The sequence below is a fragment of the Calidris pugnax genome, unplaced genomic scaffold, assembly GCF_001431845.1.
Source record: "Calidris pugnax isolate Ruff unplaced genomic scaffold, ASM143184v1 scaffold155, whole genome shotgun sequence".
NCBI classification, from domain to species: Eukaryota; Metazoa; Chordata; class Aves; order Charadriiformes; family Scolopacidae; genus Calidris; species Calidris pugnax.
Genome location: NW_015090886.1, coordinates 777415 through 791375, shown reverse-complemented (window position 1 = coordinate 791375; position 13961 = coordinate 777415). Strand labels below are relative to the sequence as shown.

Genomic DNA, 13961 nt, shown 5'->3' with positions numbered 1-13961 from the left:
AGCAAAAGTGGGGAGCACACACACTAGTTAAGCCTCACAAGACCCCTGTGAGGGAGGGAACGAGATCCCCAATTTACTGATGGGTACAACTGGAGCAGGAGCCAAGCCCGGGGCGGCGCACACCCTTGTGTGCACACACGCGTTGGTGACATCACAGGATCCAGCGAAAGGGAAATGATGTTTTAATTTTGCTTGTTTAAAGAAAAAATATGAAATCACAGCAGCTTTGTTGTCTCTGTAGAGCAAACTGACCCCAGGAGGGGCAGGGACAGCACAGCTCTGTGTCCTGCAGACCTAGGCTGGCTGGCCTTCACTGAGCACAAAATTCACCTTTCTTGAATAAATTGGACCAAAACTCTGATAGGAAAAATAATGTTGAGGTGCTCTCCTCAGCCACGTGACTGACTTTGGGTGAGGTCCTGCCCTCCAAGGAGGCAGAGCCAGCACCAGAGCTCAGCCCTGAGGGTCCAAAGCTGGAGGGACAATGGGCTGAGGGTGGGGTGTGGGTGGAGGGTCCACCTCCCACTGGCTGCACCCCAGTTTTGGGCACTCCAGCACCATTAAGCCCAGGACCCCGATCACTGGGAGCACATGGGCTTGTGGAGAGAAGCCCCATTGCTGATCCTGGAGAAATCATGCTGAGACCAAGGAGGTGTCGCTGGGGTCCTGCAGCGAGGTGCCTGAGGTGATGTGGGAGGTCCCCCAGCACTGTCCTTGCTGCCTCCCGACCTGCCCCAGTGACCACGGCCAAGGGCTCGCTGGCCGCTAGATCTGCCTTGTCTCATCTTTGTAAGTGACTTTAATTTGCAGGGGACAGGGCTGCAGGGTTAGACACGGCACAGCAAGATCCTCCCTTGCCAGAGCAGGTCCAAGGTGGGTGGTGGCAGCAGAGCTGTCCCCTGTGCACGGGGCAAGGGACATTGGGGACATCTCCAGGTCTCCTCCAAGATGGGGACACAGACCCGGCGTGGGGACAGGGAGCCTGAGCCATGTCCCCAGGGACCCACCAAGACCCGACTCCGAGTCACCCCCAAAACCCCTCCAACAGCAACTCATCTGCTCCCTTCTGCAGGCTTTGGGGAAAAAAACCCCAAAACACTAAAAGTGCCTTGAAGGATGTGTAGGGGGTTGATGGAAGGGCAGGAGAATGCAGCCAGTCAAATAACCGGGACACCAAGACCATCTTACCTTGTTCAGTGAAAAGGGTAACATTTATTTTCATTTCTTTTGGCTTATAGTAACGCAATTGTTAATCATGTTGGGTAAGATCATTATGAGCCACCATGCAATTTCTAATACACTAATCTTCACTATTGATCTTTTACAGCTTTAACATTTTATTTTTTTTTTCAGCAGAAAATAATTCAAACTCGGGTGTGGCCTCTATATAACATCATGGTTTTATTTCAATTTGTTTTGTTCAACATCGGCTTCTATATTTTAAGAAAAGGTGAACAGGAAAAGTGAATAAAGCAGCTTGAATTGGTATTTCTTGATCGCCCTTCCCCCCTGCTCTTTGAAGAACAGTCACAAATTAACCCCAAAGGGAGGATTTTATAAGTGGGGGAGGGAAGAGTTGTTGTCTTGATGTTTGGCTACGACTTTTTAATCGACGCCATCCCCCACCCTTGCTTGATTCCCACCACCCTGACCGTAAATCCTGTGTAGGCATCTGAATTCAGGGGCTGGTGAAGGACACCAACGTCCCCAACGCTCTGCGACCAACGGTTCCTCCTCGTCCTTGGCCTCCCCTGGGGTCGATGTGCAGGAACCCGGCGCCATCAGAACCCAGAGCCACAGCTGGTGGAAACATCTGCCCAAGGAAGGGAACTTGGAGAGAAAACCCACCCAACCCCCCCCCAGGAAACTCTCCTCTGAGCAGAAGGACAGTCGGCGGCCAAACCCAACAGCTGAAGAACCGCTCCGCTCCCCTTTGGTCTCAGCACCACTGGCCTCTTGCATTTAATACAGATCTGATGGTAAAAAAAATAAATACATAGACATAGTTTGAAGGGACTTTTTATTTTAAAGTAATTGAGTAGCTTAATGAAATGGCCAGCACGAACGCTAAACGTACCAAGCTTCACCTACGAGCCAATAGCCCAGCTTAAGAACAATTATGAAGTTTAGCCAAATCTTGCATAGAAGTGGTCAACTTATTGCACATTGGAACCCAAAAAATATATACTTTTGCTGTTTCAAAGATCAATTGCAATAAAGCATTTTTTTTTAAAATCTAGGTGGGTAGAGGTTTGTTTGTCTTTTTTTTTTTTTTCTTTGGGGGATGTTTACTGGCTATCTAAAGTCTAAGGAAAACAGAAAAATATTAAAAAAATAAAAATAAACATGGACAATGGCATAAGCCAGAAGCCATTCTATTATTTTTGTAGTTCTTTGTATTTACAAAAAGGCATGCCGATAAAATAAAATGATATATTACAGTATTTATAATATTCTCTTAAAAAGTTCAACCACACTTTTCAGCTATTTTTTTTTTTTCTCTTTTGTGCTGTTTACAACGTAGCCTGTACATATGTATGTAGTTTTGTTTTTTTTTTTTTCTTTGTTATTATACATCACATCCTAGGAGCAACTGGGGCAAGAGCTGACGGGACAGACCGGGTTCCTGGCTGAGCTCCTGGGGGCAGGACCCGGCCCCGGGAGCCGCGGGGAGGGGGGCTTCCTGCTGGGTTTGGGGTTTTTAAGTGACTCCTGTCATTTTCTGGGTTGTGAGATGATGCCAACCAAGCCTCCTCCTGCTATCCGGGTCTGTCCTCTTGGGTTTTTTTTTTCCCCCCAATTCTGGGTACCCTTGATTTGGTCCACACCCAAGGGACCTGGGCACCGACCCCTCGTTCTCCTTCCCACCGCCAGCGGGTGAGACCCCCACCCTGGCCAGGAGACCCACGCTGGCCCTGAAAAAACAAAAAAAAAGCCAAAAACCCCAGCCAAGAGCGGTGGCCGAGCGCTGGCTTGAAGAGGAGGACACCAGGGAAGAGGGGCTGAGTCTGGGCTTTGAGAAAAAGAGACGTTTGGACTTGGCTCTCCATTTCCTTCCTACTGGGAAGAGGCAGCTCCAGCTCCCCCCTGCCCCGTGGAGCTGCCAGAGTCGGGGTGAAGGAGAAGGCTCTGGAGCCCAGGATGGGGCTGCTCCCCCCTCAGAGCCCTCCTGGCCACGGGTCCCCCTGCAGCGGCCACCCCAGGGGAGCTGGGGGTCCTGAAGCCACCCCCAGGGCAAAGGGGGTGCCCAAAACCACGGGGCATGGCCCCAGCCCCAGCAGGACACCTTGGGGGCTGCTGCCCACGTCTCCCGTAGAGATAACACGCTGATTTTTCATTGCACTTATCTCTACACCAAAAAAAAAAAAAAATAAAATAAAAAGAAGTGTCTACGCTGCAGGATGGAGGCTGAATAATAATTGGTATTAATGATAAATATTGCAGGAATACAAATGAACTTATTGACTGGTACTTAAGCCCTAGATTTTGGTTTTACAGTGACAGAGTATAACAAGCCATTCCCAGTTTTTAATCACCTCCCCTCTGACGAGGTCCAGAGCAGCATTTTAGTTTCGTTATATTTCAGTGTGCAAAAAGATGGCTGTATGGAAAAAAAACCAGACAAGTCGTTAAACATACACACACAATTATTTCCTCCGCTCGTTTCTTTTTGTTGGTTTGTTGTTTGTTTTTTTTTTTCCTCCTACTGGCGGGTCTGTGAGGGGTGGGGAAGGCCGGGCGGAGGGGACGGTCAGTGTTAGAGTTTATCTCCCAAATCCAGTGTATATGGCAGTCAGTGGAGTGCCTGGGATTTATGGCTTAACACACTGCTGTGGACAGACTAGGGAGTGTCTGTGGTCTAATGGTTCCTCATGCATGGTCCCTGTCACGGCATGCCATCATGCAAGTCGCTTCTACGCGTTGAACGAGCACTTTTTTTGGGGGGGGGGATCAGCCCGAGCTGTCTCCGGGCTGAAGGTACCCGATTACCCCATCTCCCAAACCAAGTAAAGCCCATGTAGAAAGTAGAATGCAGAGATAATAAATATCAAATAAACTATGACAATTAAATGGCATGGGCTAAATGGGTGGTTTGTTTCTTTTTTCCGTTTTTTTTTTTAACTTATTTTAAACTTTTTTCTGTTTTTTCTTTTTTCTTTTTTTTTTTTTTGCTGCTTAACTAAATGCAAATCTAGTTTTGCATGAACAAACCCTTTAAGATTGTGACTTCTGGGTTTTCTTTCAATAATAATCAACAAAACGGGAAAATAAAATCCTTTTTTGGCTGCTTTGGAAAATATATGAATCCCAGCAGCGGGTTTTGTTTCTGTGTGTGTGTGTGTGTGTGTTTTATTTTGCTTGTTTGTCCTAAGTTGCATTGACTGATGTGGAACATGCAGTATCCACCTGCCCAAACAATAGAAAATCCATTTTTTTTCCTTTTTTTTGTGTTTAAATGTTTGTTTACAAGGGTCCTTTAAACAGGTGGTAGGTCACTGCTTTAGATGCAACGCTGTCACACAGTAAGCAGACTATGTTTGGTATAAGATCTTCAGGTAAGTGTCTCCACAGCTGTTCTGTATTGATATATTTCATGAAGTTTGTAAACAATCTTTTCACTTGCATGTATTTTAATTTGTACAATTCTATTATTTTTGTCTCAACACTTGGATTCCCTGACGTCTTTTTGCCTTTTCGCTCTTTCTCGTCTTCCTTCCTCTGCCCGTTGCTGCTTCTCCTTCTCGGGCTTGGTGACGCTGTCGTAGGAGGGGAGGGAGGCCGTGGACGGGGTGCCTTCCTTTTTCTCCCTGTTTGTTCCTCCATTTTCCAGTTTCGTGGGGGCGGGCCTTCGGCTAATAAAGCCCCGTCGCGCTAAACGAACCCTGTAGGCCCTCTGGATAACCACCGCCGAAACCTCTTCCTGCTTCCGCCGCAGCGTCGTTGTGATGGGCTCATAAGACACTTTGGAAGGGTTGGATGCCACGAATCGTTCCTCCATCTGCTGTCTCAGGATATCCAGCTCCCCACTGTCCCCCAGGACGCGTTTGGTGAAGGCAAACAGGATGTCTAAACAGTGGATCCTGTCTCCACTTACCATAGGCAGGTCCATGGCGATGAGTTCGATGGTGTTGGGTTTGGGGACGCGGAGAGGATGTTCCAAAGCATCAGCAAAGTCTGCCAGCTTGCTGTACTCTATGAATTGGGTGGCGTCGGGGTCAAACTTCTCCCAGATCTCGTAGAAGGTCTCAAAGTCATCCTCACTTAATGGATCGGCGCTCTCCTCTGTCGCCACGCTAAAGTTCTCCAAGATGATGGCAATGTACATGTTGACCACGATCAGGAAGGAGATGATGATGTAACTCACAAAGAAAAATATCCCCACTGAAGGGTTCCCACAATCCCCCTTAAAACCACTCCCAGGGTGCTCCTTGTCGAGGTCGCAGTCTGGAGGCCGGTTTAGGATGGGCAGCAGGAGCCCATCCCAACCAGCTGATGTAGTGATCTGGAACAAGCAGATCATGCTGTTGCCAAAGGTCTCAAAGTTGAACATATCATCTATGCCTGCCTCATGCTTGACATAGGCAAAGTTTGACATGCCAAAGATGGAGAAGATGAACATGACCAAGAACAGCAAGAGGCCAATGTTGAACAAGGCAGGCAAGGACATCATTAAGGCAAAAAGCAAGGTGCGGATCCCTTTGGCTCCTTTGATCAAACGCAGGATACGTCCAATGCGAGCCAGTCGGATGACTCGGAAGAGAGTGGGCGACACAAAATACTTCTCAATGATTTCAGCCAGGAACATTCCTAGAGGAGAAGAGAAGGGACAAGTGTGACAATGGAGACGGGCAGTCTGCTGCTTCCTCTCAACCTAGCCAGGGGACTGGGCGCACACAACACCTCGGTCGGGTTTTCCAAGGAGGTCTGCAATTAAGAGGCCTCACCTTCAGGCAGCCGAGTCTCAGCTGCTCTGGCTCCCAGGGAAGCTCTCCAAAATGGAGAGGGAGGGAGGCAGAGCTGCAGAGGACTTTGCTCCACCTGGATCAGGATGGACGAGTTGTTTCTTGGAGGTGTCTAACTCCGCCATGGGAGTCAGGCCATGGACTCTATTTTGAAGATGCTAAAAAAATATGTAAGGTAAAATCTTATTTCGAGCAGAAATAAGCCTGGATCTGAGTTTCAGACTGCAGGACACTCTCTAGTGTCGGTGCTTTGTCAGTATTCCTGGGCAGAGCTGGGTGCAGCCAAGCTTTTTGAGTTACCCTGCTGTAGTTGTGAGGTTACGCGTGTTTTACAGATTAGCCGCTAAAAAGCAAAAACCTGTTGGAGGAAACCAGTTGATTCAACATTCAACCAAACTGAAGAGTGCAAATCACATGCTGATGTAGGAAGCACTGCAATGCTATTTTCAGGAGTTAGTGAGCATTATACCATTCGAATGAGGTGAGTAAAATTTCTGTTTTTAAAGACAGGGAGAGTAATTGTCAAGTGTTTTACTCCATACAACTGGAAATGAGTGCCAGAACAGAGGGAGGAGGGCACATTAGTCAGGACTTGAGGCTGCCAAATTCTGCCAGTCTCTTCACAAGGCTAAAAAGAGACCCTCAAAGTCCTGGTACCTCTATATCCCCTTCAAAGACAAGAACGTGCTCTACTCTGCAAACACCAAGACAGCCTAGTGCTCACAGACCTCTAGCTAATTGGTGTTGCACTTACCCACAATGGACAGAATCACAACCACGAAGTCAAAAATGTTCCACCCGATGGTGAAATAATAGTGCCGCAAGGCGAACATCTTCAGCACACACTCACAGGTGAAGAAGATGACAAACACCAGGTTGATCCAGTAAAGGATGTCCTCCATCTGCTTGCTTTGTGTGTCCGTCTCCACCATCATGGTCACCATGTTGAGGCAAATGAGCATCATGATGACTATATCAAATGCTTGCTGAGTGACAAAGTCAAAGACAGCCCCTTGGATGCGGTTCTGTGCAACAGGAGAAAGACAACCAAACAGGTTTGAACAAGAATCCACCATTAGTCAAATTATTTCACTGTTGGTGGAAACAGGGATGAGGAAATAATTTTTTCAGTATCTTATGAAGTTTTCAAGGCAAACTCTAGCCATGATTCAATCTATTTATGGGAAAGGTAGGAAAATGATATTATTTATACCCTAAAATGCTACCACAACCCTGTTATCAGCATATCTTCCTCTTTGTTGAGACCAAAGGCAGGGTGATAACTTTCCATTCACAACTGGAGAAGGCAGCCAGGTCTACCTGCAGCAGTGACTGGATTTCAACCCTCTCTCTTGAGTCCTGGCAGCAGTTGAGTCCCAGCAGCAGGCAGAGCAGCAGGATGCCTTACCCACCCCAGCATCTAAGGGACTCACCCAATGTCACACACAAAGCCTTTCAGAAAGCTGGGGAACGTGCTCAGGTCTCGATGGAGGTACCCCAGACATCTGCCTGACTGTCCAGGACCGCGCTCGCTAATCCCAGGCAGCCTCCTACTCCCCATCTACAGCCTCTCAGCCAGACCAGGGCTTTCAGCTTGTTTTGTCGATTCAAGTGAACCAACTGATTAACATCAACCACAGCTGGAGCATTTTAACCTTTCTCAGATCATACCTGAATTATAACGACAAGAGCATGGGGATGTGGAGTCCGGCATGAGTTAGAACAAAGGATGCTTTTGGAGCCAAAGCTCCTTTGAAAGTCTACTCTGCAGGGTTTTTCCTTCGGTTCCCTTTATAACGTACTCACCAGAGGTCGGGGAATAGGTTTCTGAGGCTTCTTTGAGCCCAGTTTTTTCATGGCATTATAGTACTTCTTTTGTTCTTCTGTCATGAAAATATCTTGACCTCCAAAGTAAAGGGGCAAAAGGAAAACTGGTTACAATCAGCTCCTACACCCGAAGGAAACGGAATGACATCCTAGCTAAGTCATGAGGATACCTGCCATATGGGAAGTTGGTGGCAGCTATTTTAGACAGAAATAACTTCTACTAATACCCAAGCCACACTGATTTTCCTTCAAAGAAAACGGTATTTTTCCTATGAATAACCTCTTTTGCTGCACCGCCTCCTTTCCCATCCCCTCTAGCTCATTAGTGCCAAACAGGCAGCAGAGGTGTCAGGCTATTTAGGAGAACACCTGCAAAGCCCCGGCTTGATCTACAGAGAAGAAAAGCTGTGTATCAGAGAGGGACCGAGGGGCAAGGAAGACATCTTACTTTCAGTCTGTATATTTTAGTCAAGGCAAAAAAAAACCCAGAAATGCATAAAAATGCAGTCTAGGGAAAACGTCTCATTTGGTTAGAGCTTTACACAAAGCTCTGGGCTGCCTCTTTGGCTTCCTGAGCCTGTTGTGCTCGGCTCCATGGGGCTGGGAACAGAGTCACAGTGGTTCCTCAGCCCACAGCTCCAAGGGAGGAGGCTCCTGCCCCAGGCTGAATGTTCTTAGCCTTAATTTTGCAGAAAAAAAACATTAACCTTGAAGACTCAACATTCCTCTAACAGGTTCTCGGGTTCCTCTATCAGGTCTCAGCTCCCCTACTAATCAGCAAACACAGATCACTTATCTTTTTCTTTTGTTGATTGAAGTTGTCGATGATGACACCAATAAACAAGTTCAGGGTGAAAAAGGAGCCGAAGATAATGAAGATAACAAAATATATGTACATGTAAATGTTGTCCTCGTACTTGGGTTGCTCTTCTTGCTGAATGGGAGATGAGAAGAGAAATAAGGGACATTTCACAGGTACATTGTACAAATATAGTCAAATGAGATTGATTGATGAGATTGACAAATATAGTCAAAATGAGATTGATGATGTTTCCAAGTATTCAGCTTTATAAAGCTGTAGTTATATATGGAGAACTGTGTTCTCACACTGTTTAAAGTAAAGCAGAAGAATGTATATTGTATGCATATATGGGGAGGAGGGTGATCTAATTCTCAGAAACAGAATAGGCTACAGTTTGAACTGACTTCCACTGTAAATGAGGTCAGTGCCCATAAAATATACAGGTAATTTGCAAATCACAAAGGAAATGATCACTTTAGTGGCAGGCACTGCCAAAGTGATTTTGAAGAGGGACGTGCAAGACCATCAGCTGATCAAAAAGAGAACATTTTTCACCCTGTCCTCATATAGTCACACTACTCGTTTCCAACCCTGCAGTCAGTGTAGGACAAGAAAATCCATTTAATTATCTTTTCATATAAAACTAAGAGAAAGAAAAAAACCTAGAAAGGGAAGTAATGGTATTTGCATGATTCCAGCATGCAAGAACAAGAAAAGTGCCTGAAGGAAGAGCTCCAACCCAGACATCATTCCAAAACTGGATTAACTGACACCTGGGCTCCCATGCAGATGCAGGTTCATGGAGGACCTTCCAGCTAATTCCTCCCCATAATACATTCTGCTGATGAAATACATAGCTCCACTGTAGTCCTTTCTTTACTGTATTTCTACTCCAGTAGGAGTTTCCCTGCCCCTAAAGCAACCAGGAGAACCCTGGGATTCAATCACAGCATTAAATACGTAACATAAGTTGAGTTCTACAGTTTTCACTCTTGATTTTACCGAAGTGAAACAGCGGAGTGAAGGATGGGGGATGGGATTGCGTGTGGTCGTGCACTTTACCTTTCTGGAGTCCACTGCTGCGTACATGATGTCCATCCAGCCCTTGAAGGTAGCCTAGCAAAGACAAACACCTCTCAGGCAGAATTCAGCCACAGTAAAAGACCAAGTCAGCTCTGTGCCAGCTACGTCAAGGATTCCCTGGCACTCCTGATCACCCTGTATATTGAACTTTAATATTACTTAAGTATTTCTCTTTTCATTTAACCCAAATGAAATGAATCTAAATTAATCTAACCGGGTTTACTGTTGTCTCATGGAAGGTTTGGTAGACTCTGAAGAGCAGAGTTGGGGCCACCTGCTCTGCTGGGAGACCCATGGTAGGCAAAGGGATAACAGAGAAAACTGCAACTTTATTCCAGCCCTAAAGCTGAGTGGGGTGAACGGGACGGTGTATTTCAGGGAGAGGGGGGAGCAGTCCAAGCCCATTAGAAGCAGCTTGTGTGTACCACTACTGGGGAGTGTGTGTACCACTACTGGGGAGATGGGGAGAGCAAAACTTACAACTTGCAGAAGAGCCAGATATCCTGCCCCGACGTTGTCAAAGTTAATTTTCACATTCTTCCATCGAATCTCAGTGGAGTTGGGCGGCATCAGCGCTTCGCAGTCTGTCTTGTTGTTAACAATATCTATTTCGAAGCGCTCCTCAGCTGTTTCATTAAAGCAGTAATGATATTTCCCGGCAAACAGGTTAACCCCCATAATGCTGAAAATCAGCCAGAAGATAAGGCAGACCAACAACACATTCATAATGGAAGGGATAGCGCCAACCAAGGCGTTGACAACCACCTGTGTTGGAAGGGGTGGGAAAAAGTTTCAGTATAAAACACAAGGCAGGAAACTGCAAGCATCAACACGGCTGGGTCTGGGGGGGGGACAGGAGGTAAGGCCACCCACATGCAGAAGTTGGCAGTGAACTTATTCCAAGCGGTGAAATCATCCTGCCCAAAAGCTACCTACTGCAGCTCTGTTTTTCAAACAAAGCAGGCCAGGTTGTTAAGATTTGCTGGGCTCGATTTTGGATTGGTACTTCTTTAGTTAAACAATAATGATTTTAAATTATTCTATTTGCCGAAAGGGAGAGGGGGGCATCACTGAGTGAGGCTCAGACTCTCTTCTCAGTACCAAGCAGGCTCCCAGCTACAATTTTCTCAGAGCCAGGTCCGAGGACACTTTTGCTCGTGGATTTGAGGGGTCTCAGCAGCCAGGGGCCCTTTTTGGCCGTTCCCCACTTGCAAACAAGGCTCTTGTCACTTGGAAGCCGCCTCCTGCTCCCCCCCAGCTCGCAGCAAACCGGGGGCACCGACGCCGGGGGGGACGGTACCGAGCCCCGCGTCGCGCTCTGACGACTAAGCAGTGAGTCGCTGGAAACATCAAGATCATATTGGTGACCAAGCAAGGCCAATCATGTTGTCTCAGGCAGACAGCTGAGCATGCAGCCTGGCAGGCTCAAGGAGACAGAAAAGCCATGTTCCTTCCTCCAGACTGCAGCAAACACCGCGGGAAGCGACAAGGGGTTTTGTCAGAGCTCGTACCTTCCACCATCTCCTAATTTTAGCCTTTTGGAGCGCGGGAGCACCGTGTCCCTAAGCATCCCTGGCCAACACATGACAAGCTGTAAGCTCTCAGGCTTTTAATAGAGTTAGGTCAGCAGGATATTAAATCTTTTATTATGATCTCCTGATTTAGATTCCTTTAATAGATGAACAGAATCTAAACTGGTTTTGCCCCTTTGCCTTAGTTTTTAAAAGACTTCTCAATACACGGTGATTAGGGGCTCCTCAACAGGTCCTGGCCACCACCAAGTGTCCCCTCTCCTCCTGCAACATCCATCTGCTGGATGCAGCCACCACCCGCACGACACGCTCTGCAGCGAGCTCCTGCCCTCCCATCGCAGCAAGCAGGAAGGAAAATGAAAGAAAATGGTGATCTGGATGGTGAGTAGCATTCCCACTCTTAAATGATGTCATAGATTCATCACTGGGTAGCCAGTGGGCTATAAAGGCAGATTAGAGGCAGGCCCTCCAGACGGGCTCCATCCCCCAGGTAGGATGCTCCAACAACAGCACGCCTTTTTGGTTTCAGATCTTTCAGTTATCAATATTCTGCTTCATTACAGTTCATCCTGGGCAGCGAAAAAAAAGTGTCACATCCTCCTGAACTACGGTCACTAACGCTACGTTGAATTTATACGGCATTCAAAAAGATGTGAGAGAAGGAACATGGCTTTTGTGTGCAGACTGACAAAAACGCATGCACGTTTCATAGCATTACTGTCAAACTTCCTGAATAATTTAAGAGCAGAGCAAGCTCTTGAAAATGCAGATTATTATGGAGTAGAGAAAAGCAAAGAACTACATTTTGTGTTTCCTTTGCAAAGGCATTTCAAATCTCTATTCTCTGGCTCAGCAGAATTGCTCTGGTTGAATGGGGCAGCAACACTTGTCTTCAAGTCAAAACAAAGGAAAAATAATTGGGTTTAGGTAACTAACAGGGCTGCAGTCAGAACTCCCTACCACTTTAAGCATGAGAATTTCCTGATTGTGCATTAGAAATCACAGCTTCTCTCCAGCACTGCTTAAAAATAGCTGTTCATATCTACTGGTTCTATTCCTTTGTGACTGTACCCTCAGGTGGGACCTGAACCCAGCCCAGCAAAAGCTCCAGCTTTGTGCCCATGGAAAAGTTTCCATCCTTTGTGCCCGTATTATAGAATAAACTTTAGAATTAGGCTAAGTGACACAAAGAAATAATGGCAGGATAACATACTAGGGAAGAAACAACCCTCTTCGGATTTACAGAATCCCAGAATGCTATGGGGTTGGAAGGGACCTCTGGAGATCATCTAGTCCAACCCCCTGGCAAAGCAGGTCCCCCCAGAGCAGGTTGCACAGAAACGTGTCCGTTTGTGGTGGTATCATTTTCTCCTATCACTTCCCGTGGAACTGAGGATTCCTGATCCCGTTATTCCCTCTCTCCCACTGGGCTTTGTGCTCAGTTACTCTACAGCAAATTCCAAGGAGACCAGAAGGATCCAGGTGGAATGACTCCAGTGAAGTAAAACTGTGAGACTGCTATTCCCTTCCCTTTTTTAAAAAATACATTTTATCTCTTGTAATATCTCTAGTTGTGACCTAACTGGGATTTAGCACAGACCTATGTTACTGCTCTAAAAGCAACTGGGAAACCCATTAATACAACATACCCTTTACTTAAGAGAAACATACAATTATTTTGCATGTTCTTCTAAGACTATTTCTATCCCGAATGGAAAAAAAAAGCACCAAAGTACGGAATATTAGTGGCAAAGTGATGAGACACTGCAGTAATTTCAAGTCTCCAAGCCAGGGGTGGCATCTAACAATTTGAGGAAAGCTTGTTAAGTTCAATGCTTTGCTTGTGCTTCGTTGCTGGTTCCACAGTGACAGGACAGGGGACCATAAAGCATGGTAAAAGGGAGGGAGTGGAAAGGAAAAGCTTCACTCTCAGACAAGGCTTCCAGTCACCACCAGACTGGACCGAGAACAACAAGGTGCAACAAGAGGAATTAAACCAAAGCCTTTTTTTTCAAACAGCTGAGCTCCCCGCCAGTCCCTTCCTGAAGGCCTGAGCGATCCCTTCACCCCCTCACAGGCAGATTGCGTTTTTAAAAACCCCTCTTTCAGCCCAATTCCACCAGCGGCCAAAGCCCTCGGGGGCTGGAGACACTGCGGTGGTTCCAATTCTGCTTCTTTGCACCTGGTGATTCTCCCTAGATCAGAAGAGTCACAGCTGAGAAGCCCCCTCGGATGCTAGAGGTCAAAGCCAGGCTCAATGAGAACAGCCAAGTGTCAACATCGTTCTACGAATGGCATGTGGTTGGGGCCAGTAATTAATGTAATGAGGCAGCTTAATGCGTCTCCCTTTCTCAAGAGGGGAGGGTGCGCGGTGGGCAGGGTGGGGGGACATCCACGGGAGAGGTGATCGAGTCAGCGGCTGCGTCATGGTTCTCTTTGGAATTCTCTTTTCCACCAGTTTTGATCAGTTCTAGCATGCTTAAAAAAAAACGCTCCACAGGCATGCAGAAGGATCAGCTGCTAATGGCATCTTACCCTCATCCCCTCAAATCGGGACAACGCTCTTAAAGGCCTCAAAGCTCTTAGTGTCCTAAGGGACTTTATGGCACCTAGTTCCGAGTAGCCCAGGGCATTAGCTACAAGGCTGACTAAAGAGACCTACACAGAAAATAGAGAGAAAAAAAAAAAAAAAAAAAAAAAAAAAAAAAAAAAAAAAAAAAAAAAAAAAAAAAAAAAAAAAAAAAAAAAAAAAAA

The 13961-nt window shown here is 46.5% G+C and overlaps 1 protein-coding gene across 1 annotated transcript in view; it reads right to left on the bottom strand.

Moving 5' to 3' along the window:
- Window positions 1-1192: 1192 nt before the first annotated feature.
- Window positions 1193-13961, bottom strand: part of SCN8A (sodium channel, voltage gated, type VIII alpha subunit) — a 111501-nt gene continuing 98732 nt past the window's right edge. The window contains exons 45-51 of the mRNA XM_014947448.1: window positions 13743-13865; window positions 10156-10440; window positions 9655-9708; window positions 8587-8724; window positions 7770-7874; window positions 6718-6988; window positions 1193-5808 (exon numbers count right to left, since the gene is read on the bottom strand). Of these exons, the coding sequence (XP_014802934.1) occupies window positions 4661-5808; window positions 6718-6988; window positions 7770-7874; window positions 8587-8724; window positions 9655-9708; window positions 10156-10440; window positions 13743-13865 (2124 nt within the window). The 3' untranslated portion in view covers window positions 1193-4660. The remainder of the gene's footprint in view (window positions 5809-6717; window positions 6989-7769; window positions 7875-8586; window positions 8725-9654; window positions 9709-10155; window positions 10441-13742; window positions 13866-13961) is intronic.